This window comes from Tauraco erythrolophus, chromosome 10, assembly GCF_009769465.1.
Source record: "Tauraco erythrolophus isolate bTauEry1 chromosome 10, bTauEry1.pri, whole genome shotgun sequence".
NCBI lineage: Eukaryota > Metazoa > Chordata > Aves > Musophagiformes > Musophagidae > Tauraco > Tauraco erythrolophus.
Window position 1 is genome coordinate 14,332,139 of NC_141474.1, and position 26,176 is coordinate 14,358,314.

At 36.5% G+C, this 26,176-nt stretch overlaps 2 protein-coding genes across 2 annotated transcripts in view; both read left to right on the forward strand.

The window, feature by feature from the left end:
• Window positions 1-19,986, forward strand: part of CDC14A (cell division cycle 14A) — a 62,062-nt gene extending 42,076 nt beyond the window's left edge. The window contains 9 exon segments of the mRNA XM_086617399.1: window positions 1,239-1,469; window positions 3,792-3,930; window positions 6,662-6,815; window positions 9,175-9,290; window positions 9,859-9,906; window positions 11,552-11,680; window positions 12,639-12,899; window positions 12,901-12,961; window positions 19,713-19,986. Of these exon segments, the coding sequence (XP_086473525.1) occupies window positions 1,239-1,469; window positions 3,792-3,930; window positions 6,662-6,815; window positions 9,175-9,290; window positions 9,859-9,906; window positions 11,552-11,680; window positions 12,639-12,899; window positions 12,901-12,955 (1,133 nt within the window). The 3' untranslated portion in view covers window positions 12,956-12,961; window positions 19,713-19,986.
• A 4,647-nt stretch (window positions 19,987-24,633) lies between these two features.
• GPR88 (G protein-coupled receptor 88) lies at window positions 24,634-25,716 on the forward strand. The gene has a single exon (XM_009987125.2). The coding sequence runs from the start codon at window positions 24,634-24,636 to the stop codon at window positions 25,714-25,716; it is 1,083 nt and encodes a 360-aa protein (XP_009985427.2).
• The last annotated feature ends 460 nt before the right edge of the window (window positions 25,717-26,176 follow it).

Genomic DNA, 26,176 nt, shown 5'->3' on the forward strand with positions numbered 1-26,176 from the left:
CTTGACTGACAGAGTAGTAGAGATCTGGTCCAGCTAAAAGGAAAATCAGTCACTTAAAAACCATGATCAGGTTTTGCTGATTTTCATCTTATTCTTTGTGCCATGTCATTTCGTTTATGTAAGCGTGTTTTCTGAATATCTACCTTGTTTTTTTTCTCCCCCATGTCTGGTCTCCCATGTTTCTGTTATGACTGGAATGCTGTTAATTACATAGTGTCCACTGAAGATTTACAAAATCCAAGAGAAAATATTTAGATTGATTTGAATTTCTTCCTTGATCACAGTTACTGTCCCTTCTTGCAGAAATTTTTAAAAATTACTTAAATTGTTGATGGAATTTGGAAAAGCTGTGTTTTATTTTTAACATGTATATAACTGAAAAGTACTAAATTAACACTAGTGCTTAAAATCCAGTTGTGAGGCTGCAAATAAGCCTCACCCAGGTGAGTGTTAAGTACACATTACAAAGCTACATTTTCTCATTATGTTGTGACTCTAATTGCATTTACTAATGCATGTATGACTTGTGGAAATGACCTATGTTTTGTGAGGAAGCTTTTGGACTTTATTTGAACAGGAATAAAATTCAGGAGATAAACCAGTGAATTTACTAAATGACAGACCTACTGATTTTTTTGTGGTAGCCATGTAGTTCTGATATTTTGTTTATAAGACTTAATTGCTCATCGAAAAGAATAAACTGCATTTTACATACATCCATCCTACAGACATGTGCATGTGCACACTCTCCCTCACACTCTCATCGACAGAGAACATCTATTTGGTCAAAGTGTCCTAAACAGTTGTGGTGTGGTTGTTTTTTGACCTCCCTCCCTGTCTCACCATCTTCATCTAGAGGATCCTTTTATCTCTCCACTGAATCAAGGCGCTGAAGCTTTTTCAAATCACAGTGGAGCCAAACTATTTCTGCTACTACAGTTCAAGCATGTTCTTATTCTTTGATCTGCAGCTGGACTATAGATGAACAGCTGTTCTGAAATGCTGAGTTCATATATGTGCCTAGCCTTATGTATAAAACCGTACTTCTAGAGAGGAATGGAGCATTTTGTGAACCAATTTTTATATTACTTAACATGTTTGTTCTGAATAAAATATTAAAGCATTTTCAGTATTAGCATGTTTATAATTCAGAAAAAATTTTGGGCACAATTTTGGTTAGTAGGACTTTGAACTTAGTCTGTGACATTAAATGATTGTTCCTTTATTTTTTTTTGTAGGTTATCCTCTTCATGCACCTGAAGCCTACTTTCCCTATTTCAAGAAACATAATATCACATCAATCATTAGACTAAACAAAAAAATTTATGAGGCAAAGCGCTTTACTGATGCTGGTTTTGAGCATTTTGACTTGTTCTTCATAGATGGAAGCACACCAAGTGACAGTATAGTTCAGAGGTTCCTGAACATCTGTGAAAATGCCGACGGTGCTATTGCTGTGCACTGTAAAGGTACATGCGCTTACTTATTTTTCAGACTGAAGTTCAAAATAAGTATAAATCCATAGAGTTTATTCCAGAAATGAAGCATTTGAAAAATAACTCTTTCTGGTTGTGAAAGTAATAATTTCTTTATGATACTTGACTAAATATGCTACAAATATTTGTTATTTTCATGTGCATATTAAGTTCTTTCATCCTACACTACTGCTTACAGTAACTAACAATGTGGTGTTCATTGTTCTGTTTTTTCTCAGTATCATTTGAAAGCATGAGTTTTAGTTGATGGAGATTTCTTTTGCATTACGCTTTCACAGCATTATGATAATTGACTAGGAAATGCAAAAAAATGAAAGGTTTTCTTTGTGCTTTTGGACAGTTCTGCATTTTTCTGTGGAGCATGACTTCCACATTTTAAGTTAATGTGAGTTATTGTGATGCCAGCATTTCAAACCAGCCTATTTCAGCAAATCAGCCAGAAATACACAAAACATGCTTAGACAAGAACAATTAACGAAAGCTTTGAAGAGTTTGGCTTGATTTATGTTTAGAGTTGTGTAACGACATTGTGGAGACGAATGTCTTGCCGGTCTGAAACAAGAATAGTGCTATTCATTCATAATTTTTCCATGAACAATAAAAACGCATGTCAAAGATAAATAAGTTTATTTGCTAACAAGTGTTACCATGACTAGAACCCAGAATTTCTGGCAATAATAAGATGGACATCTGCTAATTGGTTAAATGAGAGTATAAGTTATTGATTAGCAGGAGTAGATTGTTATTCTCCAGACTTAGTTGCTAAAGGAAGACAATATACTTTTCTAGTGACTTAGATATGCACTTGCTAAACTGACATATTTTTGGTCTTTCATCTGATCATTTAATAAGCAAACCAACAATCCTATTCTTAGGCTTTTTACATCCTTCTAAATATGCCTATACAAAGTTAAATCAACAGTTAACTCAGACTTAATGTATTGTTGATAGTTTTCGTGTACTCTTATTGCAGAAGCTGCACAGCTTCCACACTAGAAATTGCCTGTCCCAGAACTTATAGAATGGTTTAATGCAAAGAGTTGCTATGGAAAGTTTATATGTTAGCAGGAACTACTGCTATTACCTGCCATTTTCAGAGAGTGTTTTCTTATTCAGATGTATGTTTAGTATAGTATGGCTCTTTGTTATGTATTTGCATATTTTATTCCTTTTGCATTTAAAAAAAAAAACCCACAATACCAAAATCCCCAGCCCCAAACTCTCTCTCTAACATACTTCCCCTTTTAAATGATTTTTCTGAGCTAGTCCTCCAGTATACGGTTATGGAATCTCACTATTTGTGAACTTCTACTTTCATGTTTTCACCGGAGTCATCTTAACTGTCCAAAAAGTCACAGCATGATTTAGTTGTTGGTTAAATTTAAAGAGCTTGTAGTTGTTTATAGAATTGTCAGCAGGGATGTCTGGCTGCTTAGAAAGTTTCCATTTAGATAGCTGTTGGTGCATAAGCAATAGTTGGCCACCAGGAAACTGTATATTGCAAATATTGTGTTTGCAGGAAAATAAGCTTTAAATGGGGAGATACTGACTTACAGGTAGATAAGACACAGGGCTACAAAGAGGTTAGTTCTTACTCTATAGTTAGAGATTTGTCTGATAGTATAAAAGCTAATTTTTCTGTCTCTATTCTCCCTTAAAACAAAGATTAGTTTGTGATTTGGGGGGCAATGGGTTAAATTATTTTAAGCTATTGATATATAAAATTATATGCGGGTCAACATTCATTGCTGTTTATACAAATAGCAGTGAATAGTTTTATAGATTGGTTTCACAACAAAACTCATCCAAAAAGAAAAAGCCACTGCCTGAGAAGACACATGACGCTATCTGTTGTGATGTGCATATGCATTTGCATGTATTTGAACCTTGATTTGTAAAGTCTGTGTTGGCACCTCAAAGGTACTTTGATTTTGTTTTTTTACGGGTTTTATAAATATGGAATTTGCATCTAGCTTAGTCATGGCTTTTTTTAAAATATCAGCCTTTTTTAAAAAAAAAAGTAGTTTAGAGTTGTACAAGTGCCAAGAGTGATTGCTGTTGCATGCATTCTTAAACGCTGTTAACTTTTTATAAATATGATATATTTGTTCTTATATCTACAGCATTGAAATCCAATTATATGATAAACGGGATACTGAATTGGAAATTACTTCTTCAAACATTAAGGTGGTGGATAACATTGCAAAGAAATCTTTTAATATCCTATACTTTAATTTGACAATTATGAAATGCTTATGACTTTGTATGTGAATATTGATATTTTTGTTTCTGTAGCTGGTCTGGGGAGAACAGGAACACTAATTGCCTGTTATATAATGAAGCACTACAAGTTCACACATGCTGAAGCTATTGCTTGGATAAGAATATGTCGACCAGGCTCAATTATAGGACCCCAGCAACATTTCTTGGAAGAGTATGTATGCTTTCTTTGCTACTAAGAATCAACTGCTTCTCTACATTCTTATCCATCTTGCACTACGTATAGCATCTACTTTCTGTCTACTTACATCGTGTACATTACTGCCTGTTGCGATATATTTAAGGTCAGTTAATTTGGGATTGAAATCAAACTTCTCAGTAACAATTGTCTTCTCTGGAGTGCTATGCATTTTGTCATCTTAAGGGGCAGAGAGTCTCAAGACTCTGCATGTTTGTGTTCTGGGGCATTTAGGATTTAAATGTGTTGGAAGTATAAAGTCCAGATGTTGACAAAAGATTCAATCAACAAAAAGGATTTATTAAAATATTAACGTAAAACTGATAGACTTTATATATAGCTTATGATGACACTTAAAATGAATCTTACAATGGTATAATTGATATGTTTTTCCTTTGTTGTAACTAAAGATCATAGTAGTACATCGTGGACAACTTAATCTCTGTCAGATTCCAAGCAGAATGTATGAAGCATTTCTGATTTGAAGCTAATACTCGTTAGCAAAAGAAACATGTGGTTTTAATACAGCTCCTTCTCAAAATTGACTGTATACTTGGATTGAGAACATTTCTTGTAGAGAGAATTTGAACGGGTGATTCAGGGTTTGATCCTGACTGGATATGAACGACAAAATTGCACTGGCTTCAGTGATGGAGACATTAAGTTCACTTCATAATGGTTTCTACATTGTGTGTTTACTCTTATAGTGGTTACACTGATAGTTTGAGTTGATACCATAATGATATTTGGTTGGAGGTGTTTTCACTGTTATGAGAAAAAACATTTTGAGAAAATCCACCACAAATTTGTCTCTTTTTGGGGAAAAAAGAGAATGCAACAGCTCTGCTAGATACTGTGTAAATAACCATAAAACATGCACTGAACTTGCATCTTAAAATCCATATGATATCAGAGAGAAAGGAGTATTACTGTAATTCATAGGAGAAATTGAGCATGAATGAGCATTCCTATTTATTTTCCAGTGCAACCAAATGGGCATTCCTTTATTTGAGAGGTGGGCCGCCATTACTCAAAATACTGTGAATCACAAACTTTCACAAACCACAAGTGCTCACTGAAGGCAGATTGAACTTCTCCACACCATGCTGATGCTTGGATGATGCGCAGTTAAAAATAACTTCCACAATAGCACAAAATTGAGAGAAAGATAGTACGTAGTGTGACTAGTAAGTGCTGTTTACTTGAAGGATAGAAAAAACAGGGTCCATGTCTTTTCTGCAGTGGCATATAATATTTAGTTTGATTTTTATAGATAGGCAAAGATACTTCAGAGGTTTTTTTCATTCATACCTACGTATTCATAGCTAAGAGCTGTAGTATTGTTCACTAAGAATTTTCTGTTGTCCTAATGGCAATAGATACCTGTTTTGACAATCGGACAAAATTCAAGCAGTGTCACCAGTGGTGTAAAAAAGAGATTGAGAAAGGGGAGCTAAAATTAGTTGCATCATTCTAATATAAAATATCTTGCCCTCAGGGCTGCAAAGTTGCATCTGACAAACGGGTAGCATCTTGCAACTTTGATCTCCCAACCTTCACAGATGTCAAAGCTTCTTCTCTTAGGTTCTTTGAGGTTAATAAGGGAGGTTTGAGTAGTATTTTATAGAGACCCTCCCACCCAAGTATGTATCAAATCAGATTGTTACTGTGAATGTGATTAATCTTGAAATATTTCAGAGGTATTTAAATTCAAGCATGTTTTCTAGGCTTCTTCTGTTAGGTGGAATAAGTGGCACTCCTACCCCACTCCTTCCTTCTCTCTTCTCTTGATGTTTTCTTGGGATGTAGTGGAATTTTGTGGAAGTGCTTACCTTTCCCAGTTACAATTGAGCAAGTTTAGGCAGTTGGCTCAGACTACATGGCTCTTAAGCGTTGCTGTAATATTTTATTTTCAAACAAAGAAAGTTTCCAGTGAAAGTATATTTTAACTTAATTCCTTGTTCTCTTTTTGCTGTTCAGCATAGGAATTTAATTTTGTTACAATAATATGTAATAGCATCTCAGTTCTTGGATGGAACTAGCGTGACAGGTACCTATTCAGCAAACTTCCTTATTGAGGAATAATGCAGTCCCATCAACAAAAGCCTGCTTAGCCCATGCACAGTGTAGCAATTAAATTGTATTTTTTTACCACTTGTTTGAAAGATATAATCTGTTATATTCTGAGAACTGATACTAGAGTCTTGTTCAGCTTTACATGACTATGGCCACTTCCACTGTGCACAGGTCAGCTGTAGTTTTACTGCACAATATCTGTATGTATAAAACTCATGCTAATAAGAAGTTGGAAAGTGCTGCATCATCATTTATTCTTCACATTACGTATATAAAAGCATTATTTCATATTAATTTTAAAGTTATGTTTAAAAGCCTTTAAAATACCATTACAAATTCCTGTGTAGTTAATCTATTTTCCCAGGAGGATTTTTGTAAAATGAAGTCTTTAGTACCTGTAATATTTCTGTGATGGCTACAGATTTGTTTGATGATTCTAAGGTTTGTTGTTAACCATTGAAAATCATGAGGTGGGGTTTCTTTGTGATAGAAATTAGAATTGTTTTTTTCCAGATGAAGATGTACAGAAGATTCAAATATTTGCAATCTGTAAGAGCAGCATGTTTTCATATTGTTTCTTATGTGTATGCAAATTTGTTGATATGAATTGATTTGGTTTTCTATCCTAAAGGAAGCAAGCAATGTTATGGCTGGAGGGAGATCTCTTCCGATCAAAGCAGAAACAAGTAGCTGATGGAAACATTAACAGAGTTCTTTGTGGCTTGAATGACATTTCAATCAGTGGTAGCTTGAATAAAGTGCAAGACTTGGATCAATACAGGGAGGTAAGAGTTCATAGAAAAAGTTTCAAACAAGCAGAGATGAAGCTGATATTTTATTAACTACCTATAGATCTTTTTAGTTTTGGTTTGTTTTTTTTTTTAGGCTTGTATTAGTACTAGATTGCTTTTTTCACAGCTAAATTTTTTTAATAGGTCATAATTAGAACAAATCTCCACTTTTTCAAAAAAAAACACCTTAGATTATATTTAAAACTGTTGTCATTTTGAAAACTTCAAATGTTTTGCATTATTTCAAGTCATTCTTTCAAGGTTTTCAGTTGTTTATTGGAGAACAGAGGAGGAAAAAAAAAAACCAAAACATTTTTCCTCCTGGAAATCTATTCCAAGTTTCCAGCTAATAATGCATGAGTGTATAGATGTACATCTCTATCCAGTATTATGGATTACTGATGTGATGTGTACATTTAGGGTAAGGACTCGGCAATTATTTATTGGAAGCATAGGCATTAAGTGTGAACTAAAGTGAACATACTTCTACTTCTGGACTAGTAAAATCTTAAACTGTAGTTTCCTACAGTATCTGTGAGAAGCAGTTTAAAGGAACTAGGCATTTGATTAATCATGTCTTAACTCTATAATAACTAAAGAGCTTTTATGTTGATGGTGGAATCCTTTACTTGATGTAAAAGACCAGGATGTAGTGGGCACCTTCATCAGACAGATGATTATTTTAATTTATACTAATAACTATCATGTGATCTATCATAATCTGGAAAAGCACCTTGAATATATTTCTGTAAAGGTACTATTTAACTTTTGGAAGTTCAATTTGTGGCTTAGAATACGTAAAGTTAAATACCTAGACTACCTGGAGAATGTAACACTGTGTAGAGATGATCTTGTATGCCTAATGAAAAGAGCTGGCACATAGCCATATGGGTAAAAGTAATCTGTTTGAATCCAAGCTACTACTACAACTTTACTGCTTCCAGAATTCAAGGCAACTTACTTGCAGGTAACTCAACTACCTGTACACTGCATAGCAGCTTATGTATCGATTCACAATATAAATTCACAGTGCTGCTTTTTTCTACTATAACACTCCATGTAATATGTATATTTCATTTTTCACAGATGTCATCTTAAAGCTGTTTAACACGCAGTTTTCAAAACATTTAATTTATCTCTTTGGATATTTGGTTATATTTCAAGAGCCCATTATACTAGACTCTCTAGAAGCTCGAAACAAAGTAATGTTCCCACTCTCAAAAATGCCTACGGTCTAAGAATCGGAGGACAGAACAGCTACATGCAATAACTGTTAGGCAGGTAAAAGACAGTGAAACAAAATTTATCAGCATTGGGGCTGAACTATAGGTAACGATGGCATAGCATATAATCTTCAGTGAAGTCTAGCTAAAATGTTTCTATTTTCCTATAATTAATGCAACACTTGGACCATCACATCATTTTATTAACTTCCATTGTATTACTTTTGTCAATCTTTCATCTTCGTTAATGGCAGAAACGATTGTTCTGTTTATGCAGAGCAATGAGGTCACTTGGGCACAAATAGGAACTACAGTAATACAAACACTTGATCTGAAGTCAAATGAAGCATAGTTGGTATAAGTTTTTTTAATTTGGCAATTAAAAAAATCGCAGTTCTCTTGCTTTGTGGAACTTTTATATTTCTCTGCTACTGTCTCTACTTAATACTTGGCTCTTAGAAAAGTATTTTGAGATCTGTGAGAAATTGTTAATAGGCATTTAAAGTGTTGGCATATATTTTTAATATTTCTAGAGTTTATAATATTTTTCTAAAGCTAGAAGAAGTAGGATAAAACTCTGAAATCTGTTCATCCTATATTACTTATTACGTTCTCATAGGGAAATTTTTCAAAATTGTGTTTTTCCAGAGGTCATGAGAACGTTTTATTAAAAAAAAAAAAAATTTAGGAAAGTTGATTTTTAGCTCCTCTTGCAAGACACACAACTTAATCTAAATTTCTTCCTCATCTTGTGCATATCACAAAACTGTGTTACTGCTTTCCTTCCACATTGACAAAAACTTTAAAAATAGTTATGGAGGAAGGAGTTGGAGTTTAAGTTGTATAAAAACAGACTTCTTTGAAGTAAATACATACTGGTGTAAGACTCAAGCATCCTGAACTGGCTTGGAAGTCAGATTCTGCAAAAAGCCTCTGCGAATGTGCATTTGTACAGTGACACATTGAATTTACTGGAACTATGCAAAGACAGAGTAGTGCTCCATGTATGCACAATGCTGTAGATTGGCCTTTAAAATTATAATCTTTGCGAAGCAGATGTTCGATGCTTTGAAGCTACAGTACTCTTAAGGATTTCATATATTTCCTTGCTTGCATACTTTGTTTCCCAGAATGATTTTGAAGACAAAGCAGATGTGGAAACTCAGAATGGCATGACGCAGGGAGATAAGCTTAATGCCTTAAAAAGTCGGAGACGGCCATGTTCTGCTACAACTGGAGCTCTGAGGTAATTAATTAATTCTGAGGTCATTGCAATTTTAAATTATCTGTGCTATCAGATCTTTATAGCAAGTACGTGGCCTTGTTTAGGCAGTGCTACTAGTTGTACCACTTTCTGTGGTGGAACTTCTCTAGGTATATATCTATTAGATGCTGAGTAGTTTATTAATTTGTTTTGTTTTGTTTTCCTTTGTCTCCCTGTTCAGGTTACCTACTTATTATGTACCAGTAAAACACAAAGTCGAAAAATATTTCAAAACCTTCAAATTTATGTCTAACATTTTACAACTTATGTCTCAAACAAAATATTCGTCAATGAACCTAGCTGTCTTTCTAGAATTATTTTCTGTACTTCCATAAATTTGAATTTTCAGAACCAGTTAAAAAATGAAGTTTAGAAGTAAACCTGCAGTACCTCTCTGTTGCTTAACTGTAAATTAAAATAATGATTGTCAATAATTCTTAATTCTTGTTAGTCTTGTACTTTAAAGCCTGTATGAGACATGCAAGTATGCTTTGGGGGAGAGGAAAGGCTTTTTATCCTCTGAAAAACATTGCTGCTTTGTTTTCTTTAGGCTGCAAGACATGAAACTGCACACCAGGTCAATATCACAACCTTTCAGGTATTACCTTCAAAGTTATGGTTATAAATGGATACCACTCAGGTCTTAAATTTTTGGCATTTTAAATTATACTTACCTCATAAATTAATGAGCAATTTCAGACTTCTGAGAAGTGGCAGGTAGCAAACTTTTCTAAACACCTGCAAATGGAGGAGAGTGGAAAATCTAATGGAGAGAAGGGTACAGGTCTACTTCAGGGATACTTTGAATTTCTTCTTAATAAATAATTAGCACATACAAGTAACTTCCTGAGTCACATTTTCTAGTAGCTATGCTGTTATGCAATGAAGCATGACTAATTAACTCACCACCACTGTATCTCTGTATTAAATATTTGTTTCAAAAGCCTAAATTGGCTACATACTGCTACGTATGACAATTTTTGGCCTGTGTGTGTTAGTAAATGAACTAGAGGTATTGTGTAGTGGATACAATCAGTACTTTTTTTTAGAAGATGTACCAGATTAATATGGAGTTTTAGTACCTTTTCATATTTAATACAGGGTCCTCACTGTACACTTTTATTACATGCTTTGTTCAGAACTTTCTGTGGAGCAAATAAAGCCATAGTTTCTTCTCGTTTTCTAAATATTTATTTCATTTATGACCTGTACTAATCTCAAATCAGTACTGACAGTGCCTCCCAAAAGAAAAGAAAACGTAAAGTGAAAATCAACTTAATCTTGAGAGTTATAGGAATGACAGTCTTTTGTTTTTGTAGCCATTGCCTCCTGCACCCTGTTACATCTAAAATGCAACATGTAAGACAAAACATGTCATCATAAAGCATTAATATTGAAAAGAACACATAATCTTCAGTTTTGCAACAACCTGGATTTTGGAAATCAATTGCTCCAGAGGTCTAACCTTGGAGATGTCTGTTTACCCTTTCTTGGTGTGGAATTGAAGCTATTTCTGTTCAATGTCATTCCTTCTGTGCTTGTAGCTTGTACCTAAGGCTTTTAATCCTTTACGAGCTGATCGTGATGATTTCTCCTGGTCTAAGGATGGAGAAAATTCCATGCTACTGTGAGGCTATTTGTTTATTAGCTTTTAATAAACTAATATGGACAGCTATAATGCTAACATTTTTGAGTACTTCAGTGTACCATACTTACAGCTCATTATCAAAATATGAAGAATTTGGCCATTAAGAGTCCTACCCTAGAAGGAGCTGTATGTTCTGTGCAACTTGGTAAAAATGTTCTTGCTGTCATTTGGAAACGATGTTCTTCTCATGAAAGCTATAGCGGTGTTTTTTTCTACTCGTACTTGTGTTATAGGCACAAAATGTTCTTTCTCAAATTTACAATATTTAATATTTATAATCAAATTTACAATAAATGTGATACAAAATGGACACTTAACCTTCAAAAAATTATTACAGCAAAAAGTAGCCTATAACTATATAATATGGTACAACAGGGAAAAAACTTGGGAGTGGGATATTTGAAAAGTTTTTTTGAAAAGATATTTGAAAACAGGTGAAGTGTTGAGTTTTTGCTGTTGAGTTCTCAGTACTTAGACTTGAGAATTCCCACTTTTTAAAATACCAGACTTATGTATTGAAAGACTGTATGTGCTTAAGATGTATATTTCAATTACAAAAATGTTGCTTTTCACTAAACCTCTGCACTCCTTTTAGACTGAATACTTCAGGTAGCACAGAAGGATCCATGTCTCCTCTGAAGGCCTCCAAAGTGACAGCGGTTAATTCACCATCTGCAGAAAGAATAAGCAGAATTCCCACATCCTCAGGCTCTAACCTTAAAAGGTTTTTTTTCTTCTTCTCATTTTGGTACAAAAACTTACTGTACACCACAATGGTTTTCAGAACGTATGCAGTCTATGAAGCGCTTGCTGTTCTTGGGTGTAAGAAGGCTTAAATTTACTTAAAGTAATTTGCCGTTCCACTATTCAGACTTTAGTTGTCTGCAGATATTAAAAAAAAAAAAAAAAAAAAACCACAAAAACAACACCCAAAACTTAGACTTCTGGTATGAGAGTTTTGGTGGGATTATATCAAATCAGAAACAGTATTATGTTGCTCAGATTTTGGGGTTTTTTTTACTCATCTGAGTTTATGGAAGTTTTGCAAGTATTCCTGCAAGTTTATATACTATTAATCTCAGAAGAATACTGAGTGGTAATTAATATTTTTATGAACTCTTGATTTATTGCTGTTTAATTCCATTATTACTATTGTACTAAGTAATTATGGATGTTAAATGAAATTTAGAATGATAAATTTTTTAGTAATTTATGGGCACAAATATTTACTTGAAGAAAAACACTTAGATATTTCAGGACATCTTATTTTTATTCTCAAATTTTATCAAATTACTTCTTGGTTACTTGAAGACTTGTAGTATATTACTGGTTTCAAGAAACAGAAAAGGAGTTCTTAAACTGTTACGTGTAGAGAAAGTACTTGAATGTAGATCAGCCACTTCCTAAACCTTTTAACACCATGTCATGCATGTGCATATGGTTTGACAGAGGTGAAAGCTGGCCATGGTAGTGCTTGAGTAAACAAAGTTTGGGAACTCCTGACAAAGAATTCTGGTTTACATTATTTGAGAGGTAGAATATGAACGTGTGTGCAAACACAAAATTATTTCAAAATCATCTATGTCGTTCACCTAATATCTTCTGAATTGTCTGTTATTTTTTTTATATATCTGTACATACCTTGTGTGTATTTTTTTCCCCCGCATGTGTTTTCCATTCAGCATTTCCATAAGCTCCAGACTAGCCAGTTCTCTAGGGAACCTGTATGCTGCTTCAGATGATGATGAGAGCAAAATGACATCATGGTCCTCTAGGACAGGTTTTTGTGTAAACCAAAGCTCCAGGCACTTGAATGGCAGCTTGCAGCTGCCTCATAGAAATAACCATGAACTGAACAACAACTTATACAACAGAAACAGCAGTAGTGGCAACAACCTGAGCAACCAAACCAGTTTTCACAGCGCTGTGACAGATGAGTTCGCATCAACCTTCCTTTATGGGCCTTACAACTCCTCCACCACGATCCAAGAGTCAATAAATTCCTGTAAGTTCATAGTCACACCTGCACTTTCAGGCATCTTACCGATGCCTGTCTGTCTTGCTTCTGTGAGCAAAGCTGTCACAAAAAAATCTTAACCCAGTATAATTTTCTGACTTCCTTTAATGTTTCTGAACAGCACCTTTGTCTGTTACCTTTTTTGGTTTTTTTTCTATCTCTTTCAAGCATCTAGATAATGGGGGGTTCATGAAAATAAATCACGCCTGAACTTAAGCTAACACCTTTTCTGTTACCTTTATGGACCTTCGTACCCATACTAAATGGAAGGTACAACATTCTTAAAGATGGGGCTCATTTGAAAGATGAGTCCACTTGACTTGAAACCTAGTCCTTTTCTAACATCAAATGTGAAAAGTATTTTAGAGCACAATATTTCTGATGGTCTCACCATTTCAACTGTCATTCTTCAACTTTGCTGCCTTGGCCTTAACTTGGTGTCCTTCTTCTGTGTAAAGGGGTCTGTATAAAGAGGATGCACAGATAAATTAATGCAACTTGGAAGTGACTCTATACAAAATGAAAAGAGAGACTAGAGAAACTTCAGGTATGAAATCAGAAATATCTTCAGCTATTTTAAGGAAAAAATAAACATATTTACTATTATAAATCTAAAGCCAATTTAACATATCTGATTTCCAAAGATTCAATATCCTACTAATTATAAAAATTAGTGCAGTGTTTTTAACTGGATATATTATATTCAATTAATTCAACCTTTGAGCCTCTGTTTAGTAGTACTGACACTTCAGATCTTTGGGGTTTTAGCTACTGGAAATAACATTACCTTCATATAAAGTTAACTTCAGATATTACACCTTTCTTTTCTGTTTCCTTACCATGGATAAACTGCTTAAGTATAGAGTAAGTTTTAGTGTTATACCTGCTATTGTTTTTGAGTGTGATGAGTCCCCTATCTTATATAAGGATAGGCATATAACTAGGATGTCAGCCAAAAAGATCATTTATGGGTTGTGTTTTCCTTTTCTGTACCCTCTTGTTAACAGCTAGTAAGTAGCACCACTTACAGTTCAGGAGCCTCATGTTTATAGCCTGAGAGTATGAATGGCACTTTCCGAGGATAGATGACAGTAGGAACTAAATTCTCATTGTTCTATTGTGGAATTAAATTGCATGTATGACTGAAACCTAACTAGTACACAAAGCACATTGAAAATGAAGTTAGTTGAGGGAACTTGATTCTGTATTCTCATAAATTCAATGGGTACTTGCACTGGAAAAGGAGTAGAGTTACTGTGCTAAGATCTGCTTGACCTAAAGCAACTCTTTAAAATACTCTTTAAAATGCTTTCAGACTCCTTGTTTGAATGTACATTTAGTTTCCTATTCGCTACAACTGATCTGGAAAAAAATGTTAATATTCCATGATAAGATTGCTGAGTGTTCTGCATTGAGTTTGAGTTTAAATTTTACTTTTACATCAGCAGTAGCTTATTTGCAAGGGATTTCTTGAATATTGTCACATCCTTTCAGGAATTTGTAGTTGTTTTACCTCCTTAATTTGGCTGTGTGATAACCTGCTACATGGGATTGAAGTAAACTACATATATTTTCTCAATTTGGATGTAGAAACCATTCCCGACTTTCTTACAATGAAACCAATTCTAGAACAAGAGAACTGTTTTAGTTTAAGTAACAAATTTGGTTTAATTCCTCGAGGCATAGAGATGAGGAGAGAGGTGAAAAGTTGTAGAGCAAGATGAGATGTTAGATTTGAGACACATCCATGAGTCTTTCATTTGTTCATGAATTCTGATGGTTCTGGAAAGTCAGTCTTTTAGGTGTTCCCAGTCTTTCATCCAACATGCTCAAAGAAGTTCAGTCCTCAGGAGGACTGACAGAGCCTCTGCTTGAGTATACTAGGACCCAAGTCAGTACACCAACAATGATGGAGAGCAATCACTCATCTGAATAACTAGGTGGTAAAGTGTCTGGGATTTTTTGTTGTGTGGGGTTTTTTGTTATTTCTCACCTTAGTATGTCTCATATTTAATGTATCTGAACAATAATTCTTTGGAAGGCCAACCTATTCCCATTTTTTTTTCTATTATACCTTCTGTAAATTATATGCTACCAGCAGCAATTCTTAAGAGGTTTTTTCCATATTCTAGAGTTGGGGCTGTTCAGCCTGGAGAAGAGAAGGCTCCTGGGTGATCTTATAGCAGCTTTCCAGTACCTAAAGGGGGCCTACAGGAAAGCTGGAGAGGGACTTTTTACAAGGGTGTGTAGTGATAGGACAAGGGGCAATGGATTTAAACTGAAAGAGGGCAGATTTAGGTTAGATATAAGAAAGAAATTCTTTACGTTGAGGGTGGTGAGGTACTGGAATAGGTTGCCCAGAGAAGTTGTGGATGCCCCATCCCTGGAGGTGTTCAAGGCCAGGTTGGATGAGGCCTTGGGCAACCTGGTGTAGTGGAGGATTTCCCTGCCCATGGCAGGGGGGTTGGAACTGGATGATCTTTGAGGTCCCTTCCAACCCTAACCATTCTATGATTCTAAAATTCTGTGTTTTCCACTCCACTGCTTTAATGCTGAAATTGCCTGAAAGTCATGTCAGCCAAATCTTTTTATTACCAGAATCTCGTTTACCTGAGTTAGATATCAAGCTAACCATCTGCAATCGTATAGATACTCTATTTCAGAAAATCACATTATCACTGTTTTTTCTCTTTCTAAGTTTGTTAACTATCAACATGAGTGGTGAAGGAGCATTTTAAGATGGTTAGGACAGTAAATTTTCATTTCTAATTAATGTTCTTTAATCTCATTAACGAGGAAATTGGGAACTTCATTTTTATGCAAACACATAACTTTTGTTTTCTCCAGCATGGAAAAGAAAGTTATTCAATACTATTTTTTTTCTATTTTGTAATGAAACCTTTAAAAAGATATTTATTAATACTATTGTTCTGCATTCAATTTAAAACAAACAAAAAATAACCATGACTATGACTTCCTTTTGTTGCCAGTTATTTATTTTTCCCTAATGGTTTTTGTCCTTCATCAGCATAAGCTTATAATCCACTTTCTTTTATCATATTTATGCTGTTGTATGCTGATGAAGAAAAGCTTGATTTTCATGAAATAGACAACTTGCCATGCTAGCCAACAGAAAAAATAATTTGTCTGTAAATTTTACAAATTAAATGTTTGATTAAACATAATGTCTCACAATTACTATTTGCAGAAACATTTTTATTTGGTATAATCACATTTAAAGGTACCACAAGATTTTTACTCTGTTGTTACAATAGTTACAAATCCAAATATCACTCTTTAAAATGTATTTTTATAGAAGAGTATGTAACTGGGTAGTCTTAAGATGACTCACCTTTTGCTTCTATAGCTGTCATGGAAACCGACAAGATGGAAAAATTTCAAAAAATTGAGAAGTGTAGCAGTATTTAGAACTCATATACATGATTTTTATACTTGTAGAATAGTTTTTCTTAATAAGAACTTACCAGTAATGGAGGACAGTCTTTACAAGAAGAGATAAATGCTAGTGCATCTTACTGTCTGTAAATTTTTACAGACTGAAGGGATCACTTCAAGTGCGTGTGCATTTTCTGTAATCTATCCTGATTTATTTTAGTGAATCTGGTGTAGTCACAGTAATTCTTGTCTGCTGCAACAATCCTATTGCAACAATGTTTTGGGAGAGTTGATGGCACAATTCCAAAAACTTAAATTACTTTTTGCAATTATCTGGAAAAAGTGCATGTTCAAATCCTAACAGATGGCCCTAAATGCTATAGTGTTGTTCCCTCTTAAAAGTTAACTTGCAGCTGACTTGGTCCTGAAGTTGAATGCATGCAAGTACAGTTCTAGTGCCTAGATGGATCTGTGGCTTATTTTTTTCCAGGAGGTTTTCTGTGCCTCCCATTGAAGAAGAAAAATGATAGTGATCTAAGTAGTTGCTTCAGCATGAACTTCATTACATATCATTAATTGCAGTGAAGCTATCTAATTCTTACTACTTTGTTTAAACACCTGATACTTGGGTATAAAATGCCAAGCTTGACACAGCATGAGAACACTGCAGAAGTACACATTGAGAATTCTACTCGATTAACTGATTTTATACTCTTATCATTGCAATTCAGCAGTTAATTTTCTTTTGTTTTTTCTCTCTATTTTTACCTCTATTTTAAATAAGATTTTGTTAAATACCAGCATATGATTTGTAAACGTGGATTAGGGCTTTCTGTTTTTAATAAAGCTTTCAGAATCACAGGCTGCCATACTTTGAGTCACCGCAAATAGGAAGAAGGAGGAATGTAAATTTTAAAATAGAAAATTCCTCAAAAGATTTAAAAAATAAAAATTAAAAAAAATAGCAATTACAGGATTTGAAATATTACAGTCAATCTCTTTGGACAATGTGAAGAGATCTAAGAGCACATATTACTTAACTGCAAAAGCAAAAAAAACCCAACCAAAACACAACCCTCCCCAGCTATAATTTAATTTTTCAAACTCAAAAATTAGTCTGTATACAACAGCTCAGTTTTTATGGCTATTACTATGTTTTTAGTAACAGGAACTTTATGGGAAGGTACATCAATTAATCTTAATCTGGAAAAAAGGCTGGTTAGATTTAATTCTTCCCTGTATTCAGAAAAGGCTTTGAAACATTAGGGAGAAATCATTGATACATGAAGTAGAGCTATGGTGAGGGTGGGAACACACTGAAAAACATATTTCTCAATTTGAAAATAAATAAAATAAACCCTGCCTACCCATCTGTAGTGAAAATTAACAAAACATGCTATCTTGTTTCCAAGCAATCTGTGCTGCATGGATATCTTATTTTTCATGTGTTGCCATTTTTTTTTTCCATATTTTTGTAACTTGGATTCCTAACAATTTTAAGAATTTTAGTGTAAACTTCAGAATCTATAGTTTATAGTTTGCTTGTTTATTTATTTAAATTATGATGCAGAATTCCTGGTTACTACTGTCTGCTAAGTTAAGGGCTGCTGTTTATCCTTCTTGTGTCAACTAAGGCTAGCTCTTCCCAGGATCACCAAAAGTGTACAGTGGTTTCTGGTCATCTTTCATCTGTCCAAGCTTAAAGTAATCTATTACTGTACAACATATGAGTATAAAACTAAATTTCATGCTTTTTTTTTGTTAGTCAACTTTCCTTGGAATTCAGTTTTGAAGGATCCATTTCAAATATTGCTGTAGTTAAGTGTCACCATCTTTCTGATTGTTAAAATACACTTTGGAAAATGAGAAAGCTTTGGGGATCATCATGAAAGCAGAAGTGCTCATTAATGAAGGGCCATTCCTTCTGCCTCACCCTTACACGTGTAATAAATAGCTTGACAAATGCTCTCACCAAAGCTAATAATCCAGAATGATTATTAAAGAACGGAGTGGAGAAAAATAAGCTTCTATGATTGTGTGTTCCATGGTCATTCTGAGCCTATAATGAAAAAATACTTGTTACATCTGTTTTGTTTTACAGTAAAGTATTTTCTATTAAATTATACCCTTCATGTTGAATCCTTTCAGTAGTAAAATCAGACCCTTTTTAGTCAGTGGTCTTCAGATTTTTATATGCTGACAGCACTTCTTTGTCAATCTAGGAAAGAATATTCAGATGGTCTCCTATCTTCAAGATGCAAAAATGCATTTAAAAGACAACTTTGGAAATACACACAAGACCTAAGACATAGGAAAAAAGTGGGTTTGTAATATTAGTTATAGCTCTAAAGATTTAGGTGTCTATTATGCACTTCTACTAATGGGTTTCACTATGAATGCCAAAGAGCATTTCTGTAGTGACTAGTTAGGAATAGGGGGAGAATGGAAGAGAAGACTCCAAGGTTCTGAGCTTTCTTGGGATTCATGTTGTTCACCAGTAGTTCTAATTCTGATGGATTGATGCAGTTTAAAAATATGGTTTGTTTTTTTTATTTGCTATTTGTTTATAACCACACTAGTACGGTGAAGAGCGCTCTCAGATCTAAGAATTTTTATTCATTAGAATGACATCCTGAACACATCTGTATAGGAGGTAATAAAAACGTTTGGATGCTGCCTAAACTGATCAATTATTTTATTATAAACCTTACACTTCAATAGAACCAGAAATTATTTAAGAGTAGACCAGGTTAAGCTTTCCTCTTAATTATACTGACCGCTTGCTAATACAGATGAACAATTTGCAGTGCTTCATTTTCATCTGGTTTTAGTAATCATACATTAATTTATTCATGTGCATAGTTGTACTGCTGTAGATTTTTTCTCAATAATTAGCTACACCATATGTGTATCCTGTGTCATTACCTGAATCAACATTTAAAGCATGCTGTATTTTTTACAGTAGCACTTCCATTCTCATTCAGGATAAAAGGAAACAATTAAATTATAGTAACTGCAATCATACATTTTTCCAACACGTTTTTAGGGTATTGTTTTAAGGTGGTGTTTTAAAGGACTTGTTACACTTTCTCCAAGAATCTCTAGAATTTGGTTTGGAAAATTAAGTGTAGATACAGGAAAGCTGATGGACTTCACTATATCCAGTTTTTGAGTTTCTTCTATTTTATTCTTTACCTATGCAGAGATTCAGATCCCCCTTCAACTCTGTTTATTTTTCTTCTTCCTGTCCTTCCTCTACTCTTTATCTTCAAGTGCAAAATGTGTATTATATGCAAGTGTAACTTCCTCAGTGAGTTTTAATCAGTTTTTCTTCTTTGCACAGTCCCTTCAGTCTGAGTATGTTCAGTACTAAAGCCTTGCTGCTTTGGTGAAACATGTTGAGCTCTTAAAATCGAAGTCCTTCAGGAAGAAGAACTTAAGGAAGGAAGCTGCTCACTCAGAGGATGAATCTTCACTACAAGACATTAAAACCTTAACACCAAGAGGAGACTTCTTAACATGCAGAAATTTCTTGCTAATGACTACTGCAGATGCACTGATGTTGAATTTATGGAAATTATTTTCCCCTATGTTATATACAGATTTAAATTTTTAATGTTGAGACAGCTTGAATATATTTCTAATGAGTTTCATTCAGATGTTTATTAACTTGTGTACAGTGTTAAAATATGTATTAAGAGAATATTTTGGTAAGCAATATATATAAACATTATGTAAAAATTAGAATATATTTTAATTTAGTGGTTTTCACTTTGCTACAAAAAGGTGTATTTTAAAGAATTTTTACATGTTTATCAAAGACTAAATTTTTATGAACAAGATGTTTTTCTTGTTTTATGGGTCCATCATTATTGCTAAGAGCCTAATGTAATTACTTTTTCACTAATTGGTCTTCTGGTAACTTAATGGAAGTCTAACTAGTGAGAAACTAGTTATTACACTAGCAACTGAAAGCACTTAATACATAGTCTGCTCTCCACTTTCAGCTGCTGATTTTTCATAAGGAAACTATGAAAGAAAAATAAAGGGAAAATACTTGTTGAGATGTAATGTAACTTACATCTCCCATTGCAAAGAGAAAGTAATTTATCTGATGATTCAATTGTACAATTAAGGCGTTCTTTCAGTTTGTCTCAAAGGAATGTTTTAACTTTGTTCTTTTCAATGCGGTGTGTTAAATTTTGCTATGCAATACATACTGCAAAAATTAAGGCAGACCAAAGTTAAGTTGGTAAGAATGTGTACATACAAAGAATTTGGCAGTGCTGCATACTTACACATTTTTAACCTATGTTTAGCAGTATGTGTACAGTTTTATTAGCAAAGCATAATAAAGTAAAGGTTGGAAGTATATTAAATTTTCACTTACCAATTGGATGCTTCATAAACTTTTTAATTGGAAAGCTATTGTTAAACATAGAGCTAATGTAACCTCCTGTATCACATAATGTTTCTGTCAGTAGTAAAGATGCTCTCTAACATACAGTTCAACCAGGTGTGATTAGGAATGAGACAGAATGAAGTGGTATTACAGTGAAGTACTAGATTATGTGTAAAATTTTCAGAACTCCACAAGTCCGCAGTAAGCAAAAAAAAAAAAACCATGAGCAGCTGTGAGGACTTGATTTGCCACCAATTTAGAAGTCAAAACCAAAACATTTATTACCTATGAGTTCTTCCAATATCTACAGAAACTTGAAAATAAACCTTGATTGTCAGTCTTTGTGTCTGAAGACCTGTGAATGCCCTGTGTTTGCTTTACAACCGAAGTGAAGTGCCACATCAGTTTTTAAAAAGATCAGATCACAAATCGTACTGAAAGTGTTAATACGGAATGCTGAGAGCAGCTATTTAAATCACTGAACAAAATGTACATGCAATACTGTACTTTTTCCACCATTGTGTATATGTAACATATACACACATGAAGTAGCATATGCCTGTGCATATATATACAATATACTGTATATGAATTATAGATTAATGGTAAGGTAATTCTACCTCTTACAAAGAATTTTGTCATGTACTTTGTTATAAATAGTTTTCCTTAATAAAGTATTGTTTAATTTTGAAATGTAGAGATATATATACATAGAGCTAATTGATAATAAAATGCTCATATCAGCCAGCTTCCTTGTTTCTTGGCTTTTCTTGCACCTTTTGACGTAAACTAATATAATTAGATCTCTAATTGAAGAGTAGCTCTTCAAAATCACCTTCTTTCTTCTAAAGCATGTAATGTATTTATAAATAGGATGACGTTGCAAAAAGACATTAGTATGACAAATATCTTTATAACTGATCTCTTTAGCTAAACTTCTTGTGTTTGCTTTGTGTAACATCAAGTATTTAATCAATGTGTTGTTATTATGATGTAAAGGTTATATTTCGAAAAAAAACATAATTTAAAAGATGTGTCTGAATTGAAGAAACTTTTTTTTCCTGGATAAGGACCCTTGTTAAAAGGTATATTATACCTTGTCTTTTTTGCATGTGTAACAGGTTTCTTAGTCTCACTAACAGCAGGGTCTGTGTCCATAAGAACCTAAAAGACCATGCTTTCATTTAGCCGTTTATCCTTCCTTCAATTAAAAACTAGTCACAAATGATCACATTGTTTAACTCTGCTGATTTTCAGCATATTTGTTGTGTTGCATGATTATTTATTCATGGTCCTTAACATTCCTGTCAGGGAAGTCTGTACTGCAATAGATAATGTGGACAGTATGTAAATGTTACATGACCACATGGCCAGGAATAAAGTGGATGCTTTAGAAGTTGCCCAAATTCTAGTGCCAGGTTAATCTAAAAACACAATAAAAGATTTCTGCCACTAGATTAAACAATTAATGGATGTTGTTTTGGATGTGTAAATACAAAGGAAAACCAGCTAATTAAAAAGTTTCTAGTATGTAGGCATCAACCTCTCCCTTAGCCTTAACTTCTATTGATTTATTTTATGAAATAGAGTAAATGCCAGCTAATGTACAACATATTTTTGTTCTTAAAAATGAATGATAAATACAGCCAGTATTCTGTAACAATCAGCTGCTTAACAACAAATGTGGGGACAGTGAAAGGTCAGGGAGGTCTTTAGAACCCTGTAGCTTTTAAAAATACCCTGAAATTTGTTTCATAGCCTCTGTTCACTTATCCTTGAACTTTACCATTTCTGTTGCTTCATATATAAAGGTATCTCCATGTTCTGGAAGAACAAGCTGTAGCACAGGAGATCTTTAAAAAGAGGTTTGATAAACATGTAAGGATGGATTAAATAAATCTAGAGGTCTCTACTGGGCCTATGATTCTGTGGCTAATGCCTTATGAAACAATCATCTCTTTAAAGTATGCTTCATGAAGCTTTTTGATTAGGGAGATATTTCTTGTTACAGATTTAGAGAATATTTTTCAATTACAGTACTGCAGAAAGAGGAGGATTTTAGTTTCTATAATAACTGTTCTCTACTGACAGCTAAACAATGAAAGGCCTCAAAAGGTTTGACATTTGATTAGATCTACACTATAAAGTGCAGCAGGCAAAAAATATGGTAATTAAGGGCCCGATCAAGTAAATCACTCAAGTTTTGTCCTTAACCTTACGCACATGAGCAATCTAGGTAGTTAAAAAAGGATAGGTATTCATGTTTGTAACAAATCCACATTTGGATCAATATCCCTGTCAATTGCAAACATAAACCTTTCTGTCAAATAAAAGATATGCTATGTCGCAACAACATAATCCACTGACCCACACAAATGAACTTCCTTATCTTTGAGAATTTATATTGTATCTATAATTACATCCTAATACATTATTTTGGTATTGTCATTTTTTAGCATTGTGAGTTTAACAATATCTAGAAACATCTTTGGTCAATATACAGGTCATACCTTATGAACTGAGATTGCGTAGTTCTGTAGCCCCCACACAACCCACCTGTAAAAGCAGCTTTTCTTCCAAATTCACCACAGAATTAATCTGCATTCCTTTTCTGGAAAGCTTTTGAAAGGAAATGTAAGTTCTTTTAGTCATTTTCTTACTAAATCTTGTCCAGGGTAAAGGACAGTTAACATTTTGTCCCTGTTTGAGTAAAGCACTGTAGAGTTCCTGGGAGAATCCCATTATTAACTCTTCTCCATTCAGGAAGGGACTCTTAAGCCCTACTCTTCAACCAACTTCTAGTCTGCCTAAGAACCTGTCATTCATGTCTGTGGGAACTTGTGCTCTGAATAAATTTTGGTGCAAAACCGTTTCAAACACTGATTCTGTTTTATCTGTGTACTTACTGACACCAGTGTTCACCTCTGGCAGGCTGGTGATGCAGGATTTCCCGTGGGCTGAGACAGGCTGAGTTTTATGAAGAAATGTAGAATATGCAAATGGAGGACCAGCTTCCTCAAATAAGAAGTACTGTCTTACCAAGGATCTATGTATCTATTGTGTCTGAAAGATTTAATTTGGAAAGTATATTATTATAGACCAGTTCTAAAATTAACTTTAGGCTCGCAGAAGCGTAGTGTGCTTTCTCTTAAAAATAATATCAGAAAAAAAAACAGTTTAAGTGAGTATCTAGCAGAGGAGCTTCTACAGTGAATGGACTGTATTTCGGACAGAAGTGACTGATACTGGTTTGAAAGCTTGCTGCAAATGAAAGTTGTGTAAATGGGTTAGAACCAGGAAACTGGTAAGGCAAAGAGAAGAGTCAGACTAGTTGCAGTATTTCTGGAGCATGATAGGATTTGGGTGGTTTTTTTTTCCTTCTTGATTTAACAAGTTGAAAATCTGCTGAATAATTCATGAAGAGTGGAAGGGCTGAATCTTCCTGGAATGATACACAGTGTACGTACTGTGGCACAGGAGAAACTGCAAAGCTTTGTATCAGTTGCTGCCGCTTCTGCTGCTGATTGCAAGGTGCTGCTGCTTTTGGCGTTTTCACAGCTACAGAATCCTCAGTCGTGCTCTGGTCTGCTAACAGCTATCTGCTCCCTATGGACTCACCTTTGCTAGCTACAATCTGTGGGATCTCTTCCTACCTACCTGATTTGGACACTGCTGTTCTCTGGATCATTACCAAAACTGCCTTTTCTGGACCTTGCCGCTTGTATGACTGAAATCTCCCTTAGAGTCCCTCAGCTGCACATCCTCCCTTGTGCTTGGTGGGGGACTCCTGCAGCAGGATCTTCTGACCCAGACAAGGATGGGATTTACAGGGAGAAGTCAAAACTGAGCTGCATTCAGCGAGATGCCCAACGCCTCTTCCTGGAGTGCTAGCTCGCCTCTGCTGCTGCTCTGGGAGGACTCCTCCGGGACCCGCATCTTCCTGTCTCTGCTCTATGCAGTCTTGGCTATCTCAGGGACTTTATCCAATGTGATGGTCATCTATTTAGTCTTCTCCTTCAAGAAGCTGCAGACAACCAGTAACGCCTTCATTGTGAATGGCTGTGCGGCAGACCTAAGCGTGTGCGCCTTGTGGATGCCCCAGGAGGCTGTGCTGGGGCTGCTGCCTCCCAACTCCTCCTCTCTTCGCTCGGCGGAGTACCGGCTGCTCCGAGGGGGGCTCCTCGGCTTCGGCCTCACCGTCTCCCTGGCCTCTCACCTGCTGGTGGCCTTCAACAGGTACGTGCTCATCACCAAGCTGCCCAGCGTGTACCAGGCCCTCTACCAGCGGAAACACACGGGCTGCATGATCGGGCTCTCCTGGGCCCTTGCCCTGCTCCTGGTCCCGCTGCTGCCGGGGCTCTGGACCCCAGGCTCTGCCCAGCAGCCACCCCCGCGGCAAACGGACGGCAGCTCCAGCTACACCGCCCTGCTCCTCGCCCTGGCCGTGCTGGGCCAGACCGCGCTGCTGCTCCACTGCTACCTGGGCATCGTGCGGCGGGTGCGGGGCAGCGCCAAGCGGGTCAGCGTCCTCAACTTCCACCTCCTCCACCAGCTGCCCTTTCCCGCCGCCCCGCCGCCGCCCCGCCGCGCCCAGCGCCGCCTCAGCACCGTCTCCGTCCTGCTGCTCTGCTGCGTCTTCCTCCTGGGCACCCAGCCCCTGGTGTGGGTGAGCCTCCTGGGCTTCTTCCTGCGGCCGGCGCCGCCGGCGCTGCAGGCCGCCAGCTGGCTGCTGCTCTGCTCCCTCTCGGCCCTCAACCCCCTGCTCTACACGTGGCGCAGCGAGGAGTTCCGCCGGGCGGCCCGCTCCGTCCTGCCCCGCGGCGACGGCCCCGCCGCCGCCCCGCGCCCCGCCGCTGCCGCCGACCCCGCCGCCGCCGCCCCGCCCTGCCCGCAGCTGCCGCGGCGCCGTGGGACAGCGGGCAGCGCCGCCGCCGCGCCGCGCTGAAGGGCCGCGGCCGAGCGCGGGGGGAGGCCGAGGGGCCCCGGGCAGCCCGCGGCGCCCCGTCCCGCGCCGGGAGGGCGGGAAGAGCCGCGTCCCCTCAGGCCGCCCCCCGCCACCGCCGCCGGCCGTCACCTCCCGTCGGGGAGCCGAGCCGCCCGCCGCGAGGCCCGGTTCCCTCGCAGCCGCCGCTCCGGCCGCCTCCCCGGTAGCGCCCCTTCCCTCACAGATTCTCCTGTTGCTCGTTTTTGACTCCACGCACCTCTTCCCCGCTCCCCCTCTCGCTGCACGGACAGGCGGCCCGAGGCTCCGGCTGCTTCTCCGGGGCACCGGGACGGGCTCTGGAGCGGGGGTCTCCTTCCCGCCCGCCCCCTCAGCTCGGCTCCTGCTCCCGGCAGCGGACTCCAGCCAGAAGCTGTGGATTTAGAAATCTGGGATAACTGGTAAATATGGCAACCTATGTAAC

What these genes read in the sequence shown, in the direction of transcription:
- GPR88 (XM_009987125.2), top strand. Translation starts at nt 24,634, where the DNA reads ATGCCCAACGCCTCTTCCTGGAGTGCTAGCTCGCCTCTGCTGCTGCTC.